General features: G+C 39.0%; 1 protein-coding gene across 9 annotated transcripts in view; it reads right to left on the bottom strand.

The window, feature by feature from the left end:
- ZMIZ1 (zinc finger MIZ-type containing 1) overlaps positions 1–23,561 on the bottom strand; it is a 366,110-nt gene that overhangs the window by 129,608 nt on the left and 212,941 nt on the right. For all 9 annotated transcript variants that reach the window (XM_075505181.1, XM_075505172.1, XM_075505171.1 and 6 more), the window contains 2 exons: positions 15,869–15,982; positions 2,832–2,937 (listed from right to left, as the gene is read on the bottom strand). In XM_075505181.1, coding sequence (XP_075361296.1) covers positions 2,832–2,937; positions 15,869–15,982 — 220 coding nt within the window. The remainder of the gene's footprint in view (positions 1–2,831; positions 2,938–15,868; positions 15,983–23,561) is intronic.

Genomic DNA, 23,561 nt, shown 5'->3' with positions numbered 1-23,561 from the left:
AAAAGCTCTTCTGCCAGTACAGGTCCCTAAGCAAGCTCAGGCTGGGAATCGCTGGAGAACAGGAGCAGGACTACCAATTGCACTGGTTCAGCTGCCTCTGCAAAGCAGCAGACCTGAGGGACAGCAGGCTGGGGTGGTCCACCTGCTCTGCACAGCAGAGCTGCAAAGCCTGCCAGCTACCTCTGCCAGGCCACTCCAGGCATCCCAGCCTGCAGGACATCAGTCAACAAGCCTTGTCCTAAGCTGTAAAGAGGTACTAATAGTGGACAGCCCTTGAAAGGATTTGGTGCAAATACCTTCCCCAGTGTTCACCTACTCAAATGTGTTTTAATTAGAAAAGGTTTTTTTCTCCTTACATTTCAGAATGTCAGACACTGAACAATATGGATTAAAAATGTTTCCAGAGCGATCCCTTTGGCAGCATTAAATTCATACTTGGAAGAATGAATTCAAACCATTGTAAATTCTCCTTAAGCCTGGAGGAAGGGAAAAACAAATGCTTATTCATTAAAAATAATGCCATTCAATATCTACATCAGGGATTTCTGTAGGAAAGTGACTGTAAGAAGTGTTGAAGGTGTCTTTCAATAGATGTAACAGCAAAAAGAATGAGTTACTCAAAACAACATGCAAGCATCCTTGACAGCAACTTAAGCAAATCCTGAAAGACAGCTTTCAATGATGCACACTGTTTACAAAAAAAACCAAAGGACAATCTCAACATTTTTACAAAAACTGCATGAGGGAGCAGAGCCACTGTTGCTTTAGAAATCAGAAAATGTTAAAGCACTCAGATGTGGAAATTAACACTTTCAAAAAAGTCAGGATGGTCTGAAACCACCTCACATTTGTAATCCCAGCCTGTCAGTCTTTCAAGTTGCCCATTCAATGATGTACCTCTCGCAGACCGTATGTGAATGTGACATCCTTAGAGTAGGGGCTATACATGACATTTCACAAAATATGTTATGCTATCCCTCAAAATATGAGTATTTAATACAGACAATACAAGTACTAAAAAACACAATGTAGATGGGCACGATTAAATCCCTGGAATAACTGGTGAAACAACTGTCTGCATGGTAAAACTAAAGTATTTGTGAAACCAAATATTTAAGATCATTGGAAATAAGTTAGTTGTATATGTAACTGGGAAATAGGAAGCAGAGCAAAGGACTGAGAAGGTTTTTAGAATACACTGAGAGAAGAGCACATGATTTCATTACCAGCTTTCCCAGTATTGTATCAATTAACAATGGAAAGACTGAAATCTGTACAGATGGCTAGGGTAATGAGTTGAAAAAAGGCATATATTCCCAAGAAGTGATTACTGGTAGAAATCAAACACTGATAAAGGGCTTTTCTAGGATGTGATGACTGACCAGTGGTTTTCAAGACTATCTCCTCATCCAAGCCCTAAAGGAAAAGGTCTACAACATGAAAAGATCCCAAGACTCACAACCTCACTTTCACTAACACACTGATAGAGACACACCTCAGGAAGAATAGGCAAGAGAGGGGGTATGACTACTTCTAATAGGTATATTTTCAAAGGAAATAAAGTTTTAATGTCTCACTTAATGCACTCATAGCTGGAAAACCTCATTTGACAAGCTTTAAAAGAAAAAAAATAATCAAGAAGCAGCGATGTGGTAGCTAACTATTGGAGAAACTAACTAGAAATTCAGAAAAAAGGGAGATTGTGCCTGGTCAACTGAATGTTTTATCTTCCACACAGTTTTCCTGGATGCAAATCAGACCGTTTATTCGACATTTAGTAAAATTAATGATCCGATCCCATATAAAAGATAAATCAGTAAGTCCAGTGAATATGCCTTGATGTGAAAGCCACTTCTGCACGAGGAACTGCTTAGAGCCACTTAGGACAAAAGGTAGCCATGAGTAAAGAAGTTTGGAGCTGATAAAAACTGAAAAGGAATATGAGAAGAAATCAGTTGACTACAAATTACTGTTTTGGAAGAAGGTAACCTTTTCTGATGTTCTAAAACAGGGGACTGCATACCAGTTTAGTACTAAGCAGAAAAGTTATCTGTGCTCAGTCTGGAATGGAACGGTTATCTGCCTGTTTTCCAAGCCAGTGCACCTTTTGTCGACATTCATCAGCTAAGAAAAGGAGAACCACCAGAATTAAATGCCCCAGTTAAATCAAACATGTGAGAAGCAGAAAGACCCTAAAGTGCATTTTCTACTTTTACTATACAGAAAAGCAATGGCAACACATCATGATCAAATATTGCTACTTGATCAGAGCCCTATGACAGATTATTGCCATAAAATACTGGAAAAATGGCTACTTAATACTATACCAATAGCATTGCCATCTACTCTTGGCTCAAAATTCTAAAGCTAGTGACTAGATGTACGAGAAACCATGCTGCTTCTTTGTACAGACATATGCAGTCAAGGAATAAAAGTTTGGCAATAGTTTTATCAGGGAGTGCAAAATGAATGTGAAAGATTTAGAGGTTGACACATGACAGAAAATCAATGGTTTACCAAGATGGAGGGGCCCGAGTGTGTTCATTCCCGCCATGAAAATACTGAACATCAGTGCTTCTGGAAGTAATATTTCATCTCAGGGATCAAACAGGGTAAGGAACAGCACTAGTTAGGGAAAATACAAATTTCCAAAGTCATGTATCCTCAGAACAGCATGCCACGGAAATGCTAAAAGCAGCAACACTACTACCACCAAATATGTGCTTGGTTTTTGGTTTTGTTTTTAAAGAATGCAAGACAGTCACAGGTAGCATTTATTCAGAATATGACCATCCAAGAATCAGTAATATACCAAAAAAGGCTTTTCCTACCAGCTGATTTTGGAGTGAATTTGTCCCTGTTGGCTGCACATACTGCCAGTAGCCTGTATCCAAGATCCAAGTCAAATCCTTGCTGAGCTGCCACTCGACTAACCACCTGCAAAGGGAAAGAGAGAAAGCTTCATTAGGGGTTACTTGAGCTCTTTGCAAAGTTACATTAACCTGCTTATCAGCACTAATGTTAGGCAACTGAATCTGCTGTGATAGCCACAGTACAAACATGGTGTGAGGCATTACTCTCCAGCAGTTTCCAGTGCAAGCACAGCAGCAAACTGAAGACAGGAGTCTTCTGGTGATCTGGTTATTTGGCCCTTTGCCACAAGAAAGGCCTAGTAGTTCCATGAAAGTCAGAGACACAAAGCTTTTCCAGAAGAAATAATGCAAGAGAAATGTATGCAAAGATTGTACAGAATACATTTTACTGTACTTGAGACTTCAGGATGAGAAGTCCCTAAGTCTCTATCTCTGTGTCACAAGCAGTTCCTGGCCCTGTTCTCAAGAGCAGTGCCCAGGTCCTTTAGGTTAAAATGCCCTCCTCCACACTGCTGGGCAGCGTTCTCCCGTGCTGTGATCAGTGTCACAGTTGCTGCATTTCAACAATACTGTATTGGGAAGCACATTTACTACAGTTTTAGAATAAACAGGCCTGTGCAAGAAGTATTTGTCAAACCCATTAAATAGGGAAAGAAGATTTTTTTTTTTTTTTTTTGGACTTCTCCTGCAAATGGAAGCTGATCTAGAAGGACCAGCAAAACTAGGCAAATCAAAGACCGGGGTTAAGGATGAAAAGCAGTCAACTGTTTCTCCAGGCCAGCAACTCAGCTATCAGCCAAGAATGTATCTGCATGAAAAATCTGCATAGTATAAAAACAATACTGTGGTCGTTCTGGCAAACTATGCTAAAGTTATACACAGCAGAGCTTTTATATTGTCTTCTAGTGGCACAGGATGACTTCAGGCTCAGAGACATAGATAAAGCAGATATTCTTAACATTGCCATTACTGCTTTGCATTGAAACAATGGTCAAGGAACTCCACAAGAAACAGAACACCATTTCCTTCTGTGAAGCAAAAGAAAGTCCCTATCCTAAACAGCTTACAATACAAGAAAATATCCTTTTCCCACCCCTATCTCCATCTGAAAGCTTCTTTCTATATTAATGACACTGCAATTATCTGCGTCGAGGACTGGTTCCCCCCCAAAAGCAACAGTATAGAACACAGTGAAGAACCAACATATGTGATAACCTACAAACGGTAAATAAATGCACTATTCTGCCCTACCTACTCAATGCTATTACATGACTCTTATTATTCTGAACTTTTTCCAATATCCACTTTTCCCAGTTAACAATTAAGAACCAAATTTCTTTCTTAAGAAAGAATTAGCATTGACAAAGTTCCTGGGTAGCTTTTTGTTGTTCTCTTGTTCCTATTAATTTAGAAATTACAGATTCATAGGAATTTATCAGGCGGGAGTATCCCCTCCCTAATATTTTTTTAACCCTCCCGATCTCAAAATTGAGCAGTAGAGACCTTCAGGGAAATGAAATGACAATTTGGGATAATCAGTACAGTAATACGCAACTGTAGAACACACCTACTGTTTTCTCTCCTGATTCTCTTTACAATTACAATTGTAAGTTTTAGATAGGAAAGAAAAAATAATTTGCGAGAAAGAATGCAATTATTTTTGGTAAATCAAAAAACATTTCCAAACTTTCTAATCCTTTACACTTAAAAGTCTGATTGTTGTTAATATCCTGGCTAAGACTCTGGGTCCAAACTTGCAAAAATATGATAAAATAAAAAAAACACAGGCAAAAAAACAACAGCAGAGCAACAAGATATGTCATATTTCATGTTAAGTTAGCAATAGGAGTGAAGACCGGTGGGCTGCTATGAGATCTGGAAGACACTTACACACTTGGAAATCTAACTGTTCCCCTTTCCTACTTCCAATATCACCATAGTTCAGCCACTGACAGGTGGACATTAGGGAAGTGATCAGTAGGAAGTAGACAGAAAGCTCCTCTGAAAAACCCATCTTATTAAAGGCTCCTGAGGGCAATGTCTCATTAATGTGTAAACATTATTTAAACTCCTTTAGGCATCATCTACTGTACCATCACAGAGGAACACATTTCAGGGTGCTACTCAGGTCTGTGAAACAAAGGAGAAAGGGCCCTCCCATTTTCTGTTTTGAAAAAGCACACTATCATTGAACTATTTATTTTGAAACTGGACAGGAACGAAGGCAGATACACCTGCTCATCAGTGAGCACATGGTAACTTAAGAAACACATTGTCTGCTTATATGCTTGGTTCACTTTAAAACGTGAAGCTATGAATACTGAGACCCTGCTGGCCAGAGGCCAAATCACTACTCTCAACTGACATCTTGCGAATTATGGAAAAAATTCTACAAGGTAACTCAGGAAATACAGAGAATCGTAAAACCCTGAGCCCATGAAAGCCAATCTATGATTGCAATGTCTTCACCGAATAGATTGCAAAGTCCAAGTTCGAGTCCTAACAACAGGCTGCAGCGTAACCTGTTACACTCTCACTTGACATCACTTCCCCTTTCTTTATTTCCTCCACCAGAGAAAGCACTGCTCTGTACCTCACCGTGGCCAAAAGCAGAGCTTCCAGATGTCAGGGCACGCAGCCCCGACACTGACTGCACCCCAATGGCCATGGCATCAGCCTGCTAAAGCCTACCTCAAAGCAGGTGAAGCTATATCTTAGCAAGCACTGCAAGCAGAAGACTAAGCACAAGAAGCCAGAATCTGAACTTCTGAGTCTAGAGAAGTCAGCCGGTCAAACTATTACTTATTGCTCAAGTTTCTCATGAAAAATGTGAGGGAAACCAGACTGCAAATTCATTTTAGCTAAAAAGAAAAAGAAAAAAAAAAAAAAAAAATCTAAATTTGAAAGAAAGTGCTTCCACTGACAAACTGCACAAAAACCCTTCCTCCTCTCAAAAGAACAACAAAACTCTCAACTGCTTAATAGAAAACAGATATTTCTAATGAAATTTTCATTTTGCCAAGAGTAATTTTCCACCTAAATTTCTTCTATGCACTCTGCTAAATGCAGAAAGAGGCTCTGTAGAACAAACTGGTCTAACCATGCTCAAGAGGGCTTTCTTTGGGCCCTTCTCCCCTGACCCTCAGCTTTTGTACACCACTCCTCAGCAATCCTCTTAGTCAACATAAATAGGGTGGTTCACTTTTTATTTCCAGTTTCTTCAGAGGCTTATGAAGTTTTGCATTAACAGTATTTAAAGTTTAAAGTTTTTCTTTCAATTGTGACAGCTAAAGACTTACTTTTATTTCAAAAAGAAAGTTGAACAGAACAGATTACATATCCTCCAAAGACCCTGTTTCAGGTTGCCTACAACTGAAGTCAGGCATTGCTCACTCGGTACTTGGAAGGCTTTCCTCCGGTGAACCTGTATGCTAGGGACTTCCTGGCCTTTTAAATAAACACTGAGATTTCTCAGAAACAAGATGACAAATGCGTCATAGGAATGTGATCCAGAAAACACAAAGAACTAACTACAAGACATTTGGTAAGTTTAATGTATTCCAGTCAGTAGACCCTGCTGAAATTTACCTTAGAATGCCTCAAAGGAACTAGCCTGGGCAAACCTTGTAACTGCTAATTATTATCTTCAGCAATTCATTCAAGACAGAGACCTTGGAGGCACATCAAATCTCTGGTTTTAAGATGGTAAAAAAGGTGAATCTCAGAAATTACAGGTACCCAGACAGACAACAAAACAAATTACTAAACAAACATTGAGTAATAGAGAACATCATCATGAATCTGTCAGCACAGTGCAGTTTTCTTCTTTGACGAGTTAGCTGGCCTTGTAAGCGTAAGGAAGATAGTGGATGTAACATAGCTTAACTCTATATGCCTTTTGACATTGTTATAACAGTGTCATATAGGGCAGAGGAACACAGCCCAGATGACAGAAGTATAAATTTTACTCAGATTATTAATTAATAGTCCTCTGTCAAATCATAACTTGTCCTGGATACAGGTAATTTCTATGTATTCAGTCGTGACTTGGACAATGAAACAGAGTAAACTGCAAAACTTCTAGATGATAACAGGCAGAAGAGTCTGCAAACACTTACAGGGTAAGAGTTTAAAATAATCTTTATAAACCGGAAAAATGTTCCAAAAACCAGGCCAAAACCACATATGAAATACTATAGATGGAAAAGAAAAGTCAAATGCCCAAATAGAAAATTAGGAACACATAGCAGAATTTGTCTGCTCAGTGTACAAGTGACTAAGGATAAACACTGAGAAAATGTTCTAGGTATTAAAGATCATCAAACACTGGAACAGGCTACCTATCAATCCCTGGAGTTTGGAGGGTAAGGGGATTTACAGTAGACCAGAAAATATCTATACAACATCCCAGCTTAGGGAAGAAGAGTAGACACCATGCTCCCTTAGGTCCATTCCAAGCCAAATCTCAGCAATTCCAGACACCTGCTGCTGACTGGAGCCACCTAGCTCAGTTTGAACCCTGTCCCAGGAACTCTCCCAAGTTTGAAACCTCCTCTGATTTTGATCTTACTCAGGTAACAGTGCTGACCAGATGGGATTGAGTCAACACAGTTTCAATTATCCATTCAATGTTACGGCTAAGTGATATAATACCACTTGCAAACATACTCAGGCTTTCTCTAACTTCTAATTCAAGTTGAGCACATCGGCAAAAATTCAGACAACACGCAGGCGGCACCATGTGTTCAACCATGACTTCATTTTGCAATGCTGTAAGCATGTATCTTGGTTGACCTAAGCATACATGCCATAAAATTCAGTTGAAAAGTAGTGCATTAAAAAAAAATAACAGACATAGTTGCCAGTGGTACCACAATCATAAATTGAGAAGATCATCCTTTATCACGGTTGAGGGAGGTGCTTGGCCAGCCCAAAGTTCAACACAATATTTCTCTATGTTGTTCTACAGTAACAGTTTAGACAGTTAGACCTTATAAAAGCTAGCCTATTTCCTACATATGCTTGCAACACCTAGCTTTTATTTTAACTTAGATATGGTGTTGACAACTATTTCAAGCTATGTCTTTAAAGGAACATACACCTTATTTGCAAACAAACATTATTGTAACATTAACCACCAATAAGAAAATCTGATCACCCCAAACCTGTAATCTGAATAATATTGCATTTATAACTGAGGCATTGTGTTCACTGCCTGTAACACAGCTTTGCAAAGTTCCAGATGCCTGAACTCTCAGAGTCATTGATAGTAAAGGGAAAATGAGGAGAGTTAGGTTTTTAACATGAAAAGCAGAGAAACTCGGCTACCAATTTCTTTTCTCTTTGCTGAATTTAACTGCAATACTTTTCTTTCTTTCTTTCTTTCTCCTTTTGCAAGGCTAAGGAACTACACCATGGCAAGCTCCACTCCCTGCCCTTCTTGTCATCACACCACGAAGTACTGGAACAACGTACCTCTTAACCTAACAGGCCTGTTAATCAAGAGAGCTATATGACTGCTTATTACAAAACTCCCTTCCCATTATGTTGCACTTTCAATGAATCTCTTAACTAGCAGCAGTCAAGAGCACCCCCCCCTGCTGGCATCAGAATGAATTTTACCAATTCAATTTGCTGGCTGCTCAAAACTAAAAATGCCAGCTGATTGCTGGTTCAGACAGCTCTGTGTTCAGCCACTTGTGCATACTTGAAATTATCTGAATGCAGTTTGAAGACTACAGCAGAAATTTTGTAATTAGAATTCTGCAATGTAGATGGTAATTTTTCCCCCTCAGTAACACACAAAGATCAGATAAACAGGAAGCAAATTGAGGAATTTTGCAACATGAATAGTGATCTGCCTCAAACAGAAAAAAAAAAAAGGAGGAGGGGGGAGGGAGGAAGAAATCTTTGTGATCTGAAGTCCTGGTCTGATGAGACTCTTACACTCTAGTTGCAGAAGGGCTGCCTCAACAATACAGACAATCAAAGCAGGTGAGTAAAGTTATATATCATTAACTAGTTTCTTGCCTTTGATGATTGAAAACAGACATTAAGTAGGTTCTGCAAATGTAAGAGCCTACAGAGCCCTTGTATTCAAACTAGGGTTTTCTTAAAATATATTTCCCACTCCATTAGGTGGATAAGGACCATATTTTCAAAATAAAATAAACCAGTATCCCTGCCATCTACTACTTTTCCTGACACTTCCTGCAACAATGAAGTAAACCATGCCGAATAAGGATATCTCCTCCTTTACATCCTCTTCCTCTCCTCTGCACGTCTCTAACAACCATAAACATAAAAGAGAAGGTCACTATACTTAACCTTCTCCATCTGAAATTTTCTCCCAGAGGGAAAGATGCAGAGATTTTGCTTTAATTAAGCCAGCTGATCACCAGGTCACTGCAATACTGTTGCCACCTGAGTCCTGGCAGACTTTGAACAATGATATGGATGAAACATACAGCTATCATATGAAGCAAGTGATACAAGAATTCTAAAAGCGTTTTAATTTGGACAGCAACAGATCTCAAACAAATATGTTAAAATTGTAAAATAACCCATGTCTTGACTAACGAAATTAAGTTAAAAAAAGGGCTGTAGGACACCATGAGGTCATATGACAGCCAGTAATACAGAGCTATTTGGTAGCATTATGAGCTGCTCTGAAGCAGAGTGTTCTGTGCCTGCTGGCTGTACTCTGACGGTACAGCACGTACACAGCCCTGGAGTGCTGTGATGCACTGCAAACACATAAAACTGTGTGCTTAACAAATGCAGGGAGAGGACAACGGAAGCAGAATTTCTTCCACGTGAACTTTTTGCTCTGGAAGTCTTGGATACAAAGACTAAATGCAACATTTCTAGGGCTCTAATGGGCAGCTGCATCCTGCCATTTTCTGGGTATAGATATGCTGAACCAACTCTTCCATCTGTAATTACTCACATTCAGATCCTAACCTGATTTGAAATCTGATTTTTGAATGTCACATGTTGATTTTGATTACATGCTTTTCTGCATTAAACAGAATGAACCCTGCCTGGCATGAAGTCAATGTAGTAGCAGATACCTTGTGAACACATTAGCATTAGCTCGACTTTGTTGTTTTTGCTGTCTGCGGCATGTTGTGGAAACTTGATGTTATTCAAAGATACCGTTCACTGTTCTTGTCTTTTTTTTTTTTCCCCCCAATCAATCATATTTTTCATTACATATAAGATCAGCTAAAATAGATTTTCGTATCATGAAACTGAGAGCAGCTATTTTTATTTTTCTTAAAATGACCTAAAAAATCTCAACAGTCTCAATTCCAGGATATTCCAGAGAAATGCAGTTCAAAAGATTATTGTACCACGTATCAGCATCACTAAAAAATGAACCTATAGCAGATACTTCCATCAGTTTAACACAGATTCTTGTTATTTCAGCAACTCTCTTCAGCAGTACAGAGATCTGGTAAGAGCTACAAGCAGCACAAAAGATTTAAGTGAAATCCGTAATCTTCAGATGGAGTACAACTAGGACTACAGCTTTGGGTGTTGTTTTTCTTTAATTTAAAGAGAAACATTTCTTAAACAAATACGGGTGAGTTTCCCACACCTGATGACTGAGGTAGACTCAACATTTGGAGAGGAAATCTAGAATGTTAAAATGGGGGGGCGGGGAGGTATTTTTAATGACAATTTCAGCATAGCTTTTTGTGGACAAACTGAGGTAGGAAGTGCCATCTCTTGGATGGAGAGACCCCCAGGTCCTAACCACGGTGGTCAGAGACCCCCGTTTTCACTAGAGAAGCTCTGTTACATTCAGTGCTTTGGCCAAGACCCAGCTGAGGTAAGCACACCCTGCTTACCTAAATTCCTCCTACTGTCCAAAACTGTTATGGTGATGGATTTTAATTTCTTAGACTAACCCTCTAGGTACAGTTACAGAGTAACTGCACACAGCTGTGCTTCTCTTGCCCTTTTATTTCCTTTTCAGGCATGCTGAAGAGCCCTGAAGAACGATGAACTCGGTGCCTTGTAACGCTGAAGCGCAGTAAGAGAACAAAGCAGTGGCTTTATTGTCCTTCGCTGAAGACAAGTCTGTAAATCTGTCCATTTTGCTCTCAGCTGTCCCCTCGTTTCCATTTTTGCTGCAGCGCTGACACAGATAGCCAATGCCCTCAATAAGATCATTTACATGTTAAACTGCTTGGCAAGAGCAGACCTATGGGATGAGACTAGAGTGGATCCGAGAAAAGGCAGAAGAGTGTGAGACAACCTTGTCCAACCAAACTAGGGTTAGTTTTTTAAACTGCTGTGCAGTAACTGAAGCTGTTTCTTTCAGAAGACAGTAAGGTAATGCCATATACAGTTCATTTTGAGAGAGCTATATTCTTAAATTTATCAAGAATATTAGCCTTACCATAATATAATCTCATCCCAAAGTGCTTTATAAACTATAAAGACTAGAATCAGAAACTATTTCAATCATAATAAAAACACAGCTATATCTGGTTTGTGGAAAGTGGAGGTTATTTTAATCAGCTCCCCATAACACCATGCAAGAAGTAATGTTACATACCAAAGAACACCATATCTGTTGCAATTTCGATAATTTATAAAATCAAAGATTTCAATTATAATTCAAATTTCTGGCCTACAGACAGTTCTATTTGATTTGAAAATAACTACTGTTGAAAAATAAGACCTAGCTTTCCTTGGCAAGTTAGAAGAGAGTTTATTGTTTCTGAGAAAGATGATAATTTGTTTGCATGAGTTCCATCAAAGCTGTTTTAAGGGAACCTTTCTGTAGCCTGTAGCTTGCAAGGAAGAAAACAGATTCAAAGCTTACCCCTCCCTCCTTGACTTTTTATTTATCTGTGGACATGTGTTTTCTGTATTACCCACTCAGTTTGGTGACCTTCTACAATGGGTGAGCACAAAAAGGTAAGCTCTAGAATTAGTGTCTGCCAGAACTGTTTGAACATAACGGTGATGCACGTGCAGTCACACACATTTTTGCCAGAAAGGGAACAGCTTTTGACGCTTAGTTCATGAAAAAAAAAATTATTTTTATAGCACAAGCCATAGGTTTACCTGTGTACCCTAAACCTTTTCTCTTTGACTGTTTGCACTGCACAGAATTATTCCAGTTTTATTCATATGTTGATGCTGTCAAAGCCTAAGTTCTTTATCACAAGCAGAAGTTGGTTCACCTCTAAAAGTGCAATCATTTAAAGTATCCTATACAACAAACGCAAAGTATTTGACTAGCTAAACAAAGCCTGTTTACAGGCCTTATTAGACACCTCTCTGGTGAAATTTCAGCTGTTGTACCAAATCCTGACTTTGTCCTTGAGATAAGGAAACCATTCCTGTTATCCTGCATACAATGTCACTGGAGCCCATAGTAGCAAATTTAACTCCAGTAATATCAAGTACTGCTGATACGTAAAAAGGATTATCTACTGCTAATAGCCAGTATGTATACTGTGCACATCTATTATTGTAAAAGAGAAAAAAATCACTGAGGAGAAATGAACACTAGAAAAATGTTGATGTTCAACATGCGCTGTCTAGCTAACTCATTAAATTTTCAAGTCATCAAGATTTCTGTAAGTGCTGGCATTACAATCTAAGGACAGAAAACCTTCCTTATCAGCCTATTCTATATATTATTATCAAAAACAGTGATTCCATAAGTGAAGCTGTAAGCTTTTCTGCTGATGCCCAAGCAGAATATTTCTAAGACCATTCTTCTGCATCCATTCACGGTCTGTTAGACTAGCAACAGGAATAAAGACATACTGATGTTATAAAGTGAACCAGATATTACTGAGAGTGCAGATATGAAGATGGTGTGTAGGACAAACAGAACTACTTTCTAAGAACCACTTCTTAAAATTAAAGCACAATTTCAAGATTTTGAGCATTTTTTTCCTTGTTATTAATAGCATTAAATTGAATTGGTTAATTTTTGCAAAAATATTACAGATAAGACTTAAATGATGCAAAGAATCTGTTATACCAGAGGTACCATTAAATTTGCTATTATAATACAACAGATCTATTTTGATGCTCTGTGATTACATCTGATGCATTTAAACTTTGCAGCGTATGAATGGATGTTTTGTTCATTCCTGAGAGAGCTTGCCCTTCTGCAGTCATGACATATTAATATATTTCAATTTGGATTAGTATATACTGTGTTATCTGCTAGTAGGATATGATGATTTCATATCCCTTGACGGTTCCAAAACAGTTTAGTATACCACTTTTTCCCTGGTCAGAGAGCTAACAGAACAGAATGTCATAAAAGAAAAAAAAAAATCCTTCTGTACACTACAGAGGAAGAGTTTTATAAGCAAGCAAGCATTTTTAGTATTTGTAGAATTTCTGGATTAAATGCAATTGCCTTTAGGAATCCACAAAGCTCAAATGTTGTAATGATGGTAGAGACTACTTGCTTTAAAAAGCTTATCCAAAAATATGGAATTTTTAAGGGAATTTGGTTTTGAAGGTCTTTTTAGAGACTGGCAAAATAAAACAAGAATCCTGTTTTAGTGGTTGAACAGACTTTCTTACTGATTTGTCATTTTTCTTTTAGCATAATCCTCGCAAAGAAGAACACTGATAAACTTTGTCAGCATTAAGAAAAATTGGCTCCTGATAGTACAGGACATGCAGCTAAGCAAGGTAATGTTAAATTTACTCATGATATTCCGGTATTTCAGCTGCCTTTCACTTATTTGCGACTTTCTGAACAATTTCCCTGGAAACAGACTGAAGTTCTATCATGTTTGTTAAATAAAGGTAGATAAACACATTTTCCTATAAGAGGACAACAAGCCTCAACATCGACCTTTGCTAAATTTTGAAGAAGAAAATACTATTTAGAAAGAAGTTACATATGAGCAAGCTCAGATAGAATGAATTTTTAAAAGAAAAAAAAAAAAGAAAGGAAAAAAAAAAGGAGACCTTCCCCACTGTACTGCTACATATTAGGAAGAAACAGGATGTATACCTCTTGGGGTATAACCATGTAGTTAAGCCTGTTTAATGGGAAGCAGGAAGAGGGATGTACACAGTGAGAAATTAAAGAATACCTTCCTTAGAGGGATTTTAAAATTAGGAACAAGAAACATATATTCATTGTAGTTTATATGCATTCTGCAAATCCTGTGTATTTATCTAACACAAAACAAGCCAACTGATTAGGTTCCTGTGTTTTTTCCTTGTTAGGAATATAATGAGATCACAACATGATAAAGATGCTGCTGTCAGTCAGTCCTACACTGCAGACAGTGCTTTCCCATAAAAAGCTTGGGAAAGGGGGATTTCATGCCACCCAGTTCAGAATTCAGGGAGGAGTATGAAGCAAAGCAATACATGCTGTTGAAATCTTAACAGTACTTAGATAATAAGGATTTATTTATTTTCTTTCTTGTCAGAAGAAAGATATTATTTTCATTTCAAGAAACTCTGATAACCAGGTATTGTGTGTTTTACCTCACTATTTTTCATGGAGCATTTCCTTCTCGCTTTCCCTATGCTCTGTGAAGACAGTGAATCACTAGCAGTCAGACCTTATTTTGACCCTGCACTTGGGCAGGGCTGCAGGTCTGCTTATGCAGAAAGAAAAGATTTAAACAGCAAGGAAGTTGCAGGTCAGATTTACCATGTTCTAGCAGAGGTCTGCAGAGAAATACTGTGCACAAGCTGCCTAAGTATACTTAAGCTGAATGCCTCCTTTCCCAAACACTAACCTGAAAATGCTAGCAAAGTTTTAAAAAGGTATAAATAAAATGTATTTATGGTCACATCAGATCCTACGTACAGTTTTTCATGATTGAGGTTATATATTGAAGATAACTTTTACTTCAAACAGAATCACATTAAGTATCTTTCCTTTGGGCTCTACTAACATTTCTAACTTTCTTTAATTTTTTTTCTGATTGGGAGAATGACATGCACCTCCTTAGATCACTGGATTTATTCTAACTTTTTGACATAGAAATCTGAGGGATGCTATACACTTGAGCACATTAAGATGGAGCCATTCCTTAACATTTGGATTTCTGGCAACTAAATCTCAGTCTTAAGTGTCTGTTTTATATACATCACCTACATGGTGCATGAAAATAATCCATGCGCTTCTGCCCCGCCCCGACAAATACAATGATGGTCTCTTCATTAAAATTTCTCTCTCCTTTGTGACTATTTATTTATATCAACTTGTTCTGCAAATTGCAGTGAAACTTTTGAACACTCCTACTCTGGTCAGAATCTAATTCCTCTAAAGTCTTGACTCCACATAACAATTTTGGACTGGATCCTGCTGCTGGGTGCATGGGAAATAAAACTTTCAAAACAAAAAATGCTCTTGTGTACACAATAAAATATATTTTCAATGCATTATAATGAAGTTGCTTTAGGAACTGCAGTCGTCTTAATAAAGAGTGAATGGAAAGAGAAGCACTGAAGTAAATAAAACTGTTGGAATTAGTATGTCAGGATTAGACCTGCAGTCAATATATGTAACAAAGCAAGCTGAACAGGCATGTCAGAAACACTGTTTAGCTGAAAGTACAGCATACTTAGGACAGAAGACAAGTAGCCCTCCAATCCCACCAAAAATGAGCAAAGGAAAATAAATGCCTGAAAAATCCGTTAACTCCATAAGAACACAGCTCGCTTAGCAATTTCAAACCATGAAAATAAATATCGTATGTGCGTGTCAAATAACCTAGCCTGTGCACTTGCAAGTAATCTAACTATAAATGTTTTTCCCTTTTATGATTTAACTTCTTGTTACTGCATTTTGCTTCCTGTTAAGTAATGGAGTCAAATAAACAGTTGTTAGGTTCTGGCTTCACGTGTTTAAAATAAAATTACAAAAACCCCCACAAAATGCAGATTCTGAAAATCAAAGTTCCCTTGGCCACGATAGACTGCATACAGTATAAAACAGAGGATAGTAACCACCGCCACAGAGAGAGTGGACATACCGTCAAACAACCCATCAGGCTCTGCTCAAATGGTCTCTGGAAGGCTCTGGGGTCTCCACACCAGTCCAGGAGCTCTGTTGCTGCATTATGGAAGTTTGCAGGGTTCTGTAAGTGCTGGAAAGAGAAGACAAAGCAACACAGTAAATAAGAGACACGAGGGTGAATGTAGGCTTTTCTACATCACATTAATGCAAAGTTTGGAAACTAGGAACAGCATATAATTTGGAAGCAAGACCTTAAATTGTACAGTGAACACAGAAAATCCTACTTCTTTCTTATTAATACTTACGTGGATTTTCTAATTTTCTGATATGAACTCATTAGTGAGAGGCAAGCTGTAGCTGAAATACTAGAGCTCCCCTGAATTCCTTCCTGCATAACATCACCTCTCCCACCTGCAAACCATAATGGATTCTACTTGGAAACCAAAACTGTCTGAGCCCAAATTGAGGGAAATTTCAGTCTTAACATTCAAAGTCTTTGCCTTGGGCTTATGCCCCATCGTCGGGACATGCCAACACAGCTATGCCTTCCAACAATCAGGATTTTAATCTTTGGCTGCCAGCCAGGAGGCAAACACAACAGTCTCAGAAAATACCAGTGACAGAGCAAAGCACACTTAGCTATACTGATCCTTTCTAGGAGTTTGGGTTTCTGTTCATTGTGACGTATCATCATGAGCAATTTGGGTGTTCAACTTTGGGATGATGAAAAATGCCGGCTTACTTCTTGACTGAAGCGTGGTGGGATACTGCCATGACCAGAAATGTTTTCACATGCACAGGAAATGGATAGAAATTTCAGAGTGGAATCCTACCTCTCCTGAAGAGGCTGGCACAATTTTGAGAGAAAAATCTGGTTTTGTTTTGAAATTTGCATGGGCAATGCAATTTTTTTAACTGTTACATTCATCTCTGCCTTTGTACGGAACAACCTGTAGTCCTATTTGTAGAGGCATTTAGTAAACTTACCTGATACTATTATTCACACTGTCATCGCTCACTGTGCTACATTGCCAAAGCATTCCAACATTTTAGCAGGAGCAGAGGGAGGGCACCGGAAAGAAGGAATACAATTTACATGAATAATATTGCTACTAAATTCTCCAGTTCTGGTGATGCTAGATGTTTCAATGAAAACTCCAGAAACAAGAAGAAAAGAGTGTATATAGGAATTCTCAATATCTTTTTAAATAGTAGTTTTATAATTCTTGGGATTGCTGAGGAAAACATGAAAATGAGCTGAGCGTTTTATCTGGAAGGCACAAACCCCAGAGGCATCATTTTTAAAATACATCATTACTTTTGAATCCATTGCATAAGTTGGGAAAACATGACTGCTCATTTCTAAGCATCTGGATTAATAATAATGTTCACAATCTATTCCCCCCGTCCCCCGTCCCCTTGTGCCTGAGAAGCTACATATATTAACTCTACAATAAATGAAGGAAAAAAAATTCCTCCCATGCCAGGTTTTGAGGAGTTCCCAGTCTGTGAGCTTTTGGATCACATTACTGTAATTCTTATTCAATAAAGGCTCTTGGTCAGAGGCCTTGTTTTAACAAGGGATGACTGACATGTGGGGCACAGATTTTTAAAACAATAGCAGAATTTGAAAAAGCAGACAGCCATTGTGCAATACGGTTTTCTTCCTCTGCTCTACAAACACCGACTATAGCTCACACTACCATCCAGTTTGGTAGGTTGCATTTCAGAACAACACTTCCTTGCCAGCTGATCATCTAGTTGTTGGAGGTGTCAAACTATTGCATATACAAATTAAAGAGAAGAGTCGAAGTAAATAAATGTACGAAGCCATGTTTTAAAGCTTCTTGTAAAAAAAGTCCCATCAACAGAGCCAGCAGTTTGGGTTATGAATCTTGTAAGTAAAAGGGAAAAGGATGCCTTTTGAAGGCTTAATTTAATCCCCTAGAGAAGTGATTGCCTGACACCAAATCTCTCGGCATATACTGCTCCTTCTGCATGCCACTTTCATCTGCAGGGGAAACAGAAGTTGGTTCAAACCCCTCTACAATAGAACATGTAAGCTCTGCTACTATCAAACATACGATTTCCAGAAGGCAGGAAAGGTGCGTAAGCTGGTGAACAAATCACACAATACTGAACACACACTGCACTGGTAGGACACAGGTCACAGATTTCTCAGTAGGGAGGGAAAAAAAAGAAAACCAAACCCATAAACAAACAAACAAACCCCCCCCCCCCCCAAACCAGAAAGAAAACAAAAAACCCCCCAAAAACAAAAAACCCAAACCAAACAACCAACCAAACCAAAATCCCCTTCCACACAGAAAGAACGTTCAACGAAAAATTCACTGAAAGCTACTCAATTCTGTACTTGAAATAGTCTTTAATAATTCTTCCCTCCTTGGGAAATTAATTGAGATCTGCTGATGAAAAGCCCTAAATGAGAGCTAGATACTATTTATTTTCACCAGTGTTGCCGTTTGCCAGCTACACACGACATCTTCCACTAACACTTACAATGAAATTTCCCCGCTGAGAAACAGACATTATACTTGAATCGGAACAAGTTTTATAGGTTTAGGCTAACAAATGAAAAGCAGAGCGGCACCTTAGCCATAGGCTTAATTTTCAGTTTAACACTACATAATGCCAATTTCTATTTACCATGACACCACTGAAAAGCAGTATCCCTTTCCTAGAGTAAAGGTCCAACATATATTAATTTTGCACTCCCCTGTGGAAGAAAAGGCTCCTTCCACCTGCCTGTGTCAAAGCAAGGGTGACCTCAATGACTTGATTTGTTTGTTCCGTAATTCTCCATCAAGTTATTTCACTGCATCAGGACTGAGCACTGATGCACACTATCGTCATCAACTACAGAGGGGATGCTGAATTCCTGACTTCTTAAATGCAACTACACAACTGAAACTGGTTTAGAAACTCGTTGGGCAAGATATACAATTCTGTTAGTTCCATTATAGGCTAAAAAGCCCCAGACAAACCATAAGAAAAAGTTGTCAAAATACCAGTGGTTTCCATCTCTGTGGAGTGGATTTGAGTAGTTTCTGGGACAACAGAAAAGCTGGTCCTGCAGGGACACTTCTAGCAATGTCACACACAGTTCTGTCTGGAACATATTTTTCACAACTTTCTGCCTTTTTAATATTTTTAAATTAAGGTTTTTCTCCAATCTTTCTTTTTCAGATTAGAGGGCAAGGTTACTTTTGTGGAAAACAAAGAGAAGATCCAGCATGAACCAAAGCATGAAGGCAGGTGCAATTCCTTCCCTGAGTTACGCAAGAAGACATTCCAAATGCCTACTCTGATTTTTTATTTATTGACAGCTTAAACACGGTGCCCGGGGCAAAAAGCTCTGATGTCATTCACATCCTCACAACAAAAAGCCTGCTTGAGAAGAATATTACATCTACTATATTCATTGAACAAGAAATTAAAGACATTTTCTTAGCTCTCGATCCAAGAACAGAAGTACAAAACAAAGCTTATGCCAGATCCATCCATCAGCTTTGTTGTGAAGCATTTCCCATGCATGGCTCCATCCTCTTCAACTGAAATTATTGGCAGCATTTTGACAGAAGCAAGGCATGTGCCTGAAGAGTCTAGTCTGAAACTGTGCCTCATATAAACAAGGAAAAAAAAAAAAATCACCTAATTAGTAGATGGTTTACAAAAAAAGTGATGATGAACCACATCTTGCTATGACACACCTTGGTATATCTTAAAAGCTATTACTGAAGGGCCACCTAATGCCACCATGCTTGCAAGCAATGGTGTTTTCAACAAGTGGAGAGGACTTGTATGAATAAAATCTGGAGCAGAGATGAACAAAGCCAATGAACTGAATGAATCGGTTATTTACCAGATTGCTTTCAGTATCATCTGCTTTTTAGAAGGCTATTAGTGAAACGTGACAATTTCCATTATTTCAAAACCTAAGAAAATTTTCAGTGTAATAAATTGTAACTCCAAAACCCTAATACTTTCTTAACCTGAATGGAACAGAAATCACAGAAATACTTGATGCATGTGACTGTATCATTATTGCAGGGATCACCAGGTGGTACTTTGAAGACACAGTCTCTCAGAGTAATTTGTTTTCGGTCTTGGAAGGAAACTTGTGTTCTTTGTAGCACTTCAATTAATGGTCTGGTGTAGGGGGATGGAGAAAACAGCAAAGGACTTTGACCTCCACTTTACTATGTCCAACAAGAGTGAATTTTACCAGCAGAGCTCCTTTCTGAGGACTGGGCTGACACTTGCGCTAGATTCCAGGGAAGACAGGAACATCTTCCTGCTGCTCGTGACCACCTCTGGCTTAAACGTTTTATTTACATAAACAACAGACCATCATTGTAAATTAGAGTGGATATATGGGCAGAGGATGCAGGTACACACTAGGACACCCAAGTTCATTAGCTTTCACAGCAACCATCTGTGTGCCTATTCCATGGTTTGCTGCTGTGTAGTCACCCAGGGAGGGAAAAAACAACATTCACACAGGGATTTATACGTAACAACTAATATGTGGCAACTTTTGGTGCAAACATTTCAAAATACAGCCACTTCTTGAAATTGTTACTCCCTTCCAATTAGACAGTGATCAAAAAGTCTTGATATGCAATAAAACTCTGCAATGGGCCCAAAAGTATAAGCTTCATACCACATATGAATTCAGGCCCCTATGAGCAAAACAGGCATATGTAATAAAGAATCTTGTTTTTTAGAAAGATACTAAAGCACAATTGAGTACTTCCAGTCTACACACCCACACCAAAGTGGGTGCAAACCACTTCCTGCAACCAAAGACTCAATATGATTTTAGAGACAGAAACCAATTATCCACATTGAAATATGGCAAGGACAACAGCCTTATCTCCTCTAAATATAGAAGACTGCAACCCAGATGTACACTCATGTATCTTAGACAGAACAGTCTAGTAAGTAATGGAAGAATAACAGTCAAAATTAAGAGCAATTACAGAGGGTTAAAGTTATCTCACGCACACATCAAGAAATGCTAACATGACAGCAATGGTATGGAAAGTGAACCATTTAAACATGGAATCCATATGTTCCAGTTTGTTGCTATAGAAAACAAATGTAGAATTTCAATTTACAAATGACACATCTCTGGCAGAGGATTTTTTCCTCTCTTTTCTGCAGAATACATCAGACTGAAGGCACAGACCTAATTTGCCACAACTTAACCTATTCGAAATGAGATGTCACGCAAATAAGTTTTTGAGCAGCAAACTGCTTAACTATGCTAAACAAGTTATTGCATTTATTTACGTGATGTCGCACCAAATTATGAAGGCTGACTCAAGTTGTCTGTTTATTTTGCCGAGTTCTGTCTGCTCTGTGTCTCACTCCTTGATTTAATTGAGCTGCTGAAGATAATATAACTTATCACACAGACACTATGCCATGTTGCTAGATTCTAGGTTAATTAACAGTAGCCTACAGTCACTGAATTTCTCACATGGTTAGCCACTTGGACCCTGTCTACTGTCTAGCTTCACTAATCAACGAGTCTGGGAATTTTACATTAGCGATAGAACACACTAGCAACATACGGAGCTTTTGACGGCACAGAAAAAAGAAACATAGCTAGATAGTAGGTAGCCTTTTCTTCACTCTGAAATTAACCCGTTCCTACACACCATGTGGCAAGGCTGCACACTTGGCAAAACTCCTGGTACACCAATTGGGGAAATTAAATCCAGGAGGCAGCTGCTCTCCTGCAAGACAGAAAGCTATGGCTGCTGTTCCACAAGCACTGCCAGCTAACGCAAGCACCGGCAGCTGCCAGCCCTGAAAGGCTCCTGCTTCCCACAGCTCTGCCTTCTCCTGCCTGCTCTCCTGCACAGCACAAGAGGACACACGGCTGCATAGTGAATTAGCCTCATCCTACACTAATCATGTCAGCTGCATCGGCTCTCCACAACGGCATGCAGTGCAGTTCCTTGAACCTTAGCACTAGCAGGGGAGATAGCAGCAGTGTGTGTCACTCCAGTGGCAGGCCACTCAGGAGCTCATGGGAACGGTCACGGGTTACAGCACATCATCTTTTCATGCCAATACTAGACTGAAGGTGACCTAAAAGTAAGGATACATTTTCTTGATATGCTTAGTCTCATGGCAGGCTGCCCCTGAGAGCTTCTTCCCCAGACCACATACTTCTACCACTTCCAGTGCATCAGACCACGCTTGCTGTTCTGACCGTGAACTAACCTCCCAAATACTGGTTTTCATTCATCACTTACAGTGAGATTCCCTGTGTGACCACAGGATCATTAGACCTGACTCAAAGAAGGTGGCAGCAAACACAAGGTAGGGCTGGGAAGGCATCCCAGGACTCTGCCCTCAGCAGCCCACACTTTGGATTAAACGCATCATGAAACTTCTCCCGAAGGTGGAGCTATACTATCAATGTAAGAGGAAGACAAAGTTAAGTTCACAGTATAAATACTCCTCCTGCCTCACAACAACACCCCCCCCCCCCCTTTTTAAAATAATGGTACTTTCGATTATGTCAACCTAAAGACATATTTTTTGTTATTCATATCCCTCATTATTCTCCATAAAACACAATGCATACAAAGAGAGGTGCCAAAAGCAAATAATGATTTTTTTAGTGTTGTTATATTGTACGTATTTACTCTGGGGTTAATCCTCAGACTTCAGCCAAGTTATTCCTAGATTAGACAACAGGTTCATCTGCGAGTCCTGCAAAATCTTGCAACAGGTCCAGAATTTCAAGTGATATAGAACCCAGTACCCAAACCCATCTTTTCCAAATGATGAGCCAGATACTCAGCATGCCATAAATTTTGTGTCGAGCTCGTGACATTTCAAATGCATGTATACAACTCTGAAGTTCACATGATCTGCTTGCTATTTTCAGCTGCTGGCATGCAGGTTTTCAAGCCTTTCTCCACAACAATGAAAGTTAAAATTCTCATACGGTTGCAAAATCTAGGAATTTAAAAGCGAAACAAAACATACTGCAGTTATCAAACTTTATATATATAAAAATAAGGATGCTCAAAACTATTAATGCAGAAACCATAGCTCCTTTGGAACTAAACTGATTGATACTGGTTGAGGAAGGAGCTGACCCACTCTCTTCTATGCCCACATGACTTTTCTAACTCTGGTGCATACCCGCTCTGACCCTTGAGACACAGGACTTGGCGTCCAGGTGCTTTGGTAGATTCTGCCAGGCAATTCAGACTTTTTTTTTTTTTTTGGTCTACCTTAAAATTCATCCAGACATGCCTGCAATTAGATGTAATAAAAACTCACTGTTGTATTGAAGAGGGGCGAAGAGGGGAGTAGGAAAGAAAGAGACCGGGAAAAGGAAGGGACAGAGAGAACAGAAAGTGATCACATGCCCTTCAACTGAAACAACCCAGAAGCAGAATTACCGTGGTCCTGCATGTTGGGCAAAGGGCGTTCAGCTCCCAAACGAAAACTAATCACCTGTCTAAAGAATGTAAACAGGATTCCTGGTCAGACACCCTTGACACAGCGTAACCAAAGGGAGACAAGCCTGGTCTCTGTGTATTACTCAGCGCACAAGTATGTTCCCACTAGACCTAAATTTGATAGCTCACTCAGTACCATAGGCAAGCAGTAGAGGACCTGCAAATCAGCAAGGGTCATTTGCTGTAATACATTAA

Source organism: Mycteria americana, chromosome 6 (genome assembly GCF_035582795.1).
Source record: "Mycteria americana isolate JAX WOST 10 ecotype Jacksonville Zoo and Gardens chromosome 6, USCA_MyAme_1.0, whole genome shotgun sequence".
NCBI lineage: Eukaryota > Metazoa > Chordata > Aves > Ciconiiformes > Ciconiidae > Mycteria > Mycteria americana.
This window is presented reverse-complemented; position numbering and strand designations above follow the sequence as displayed.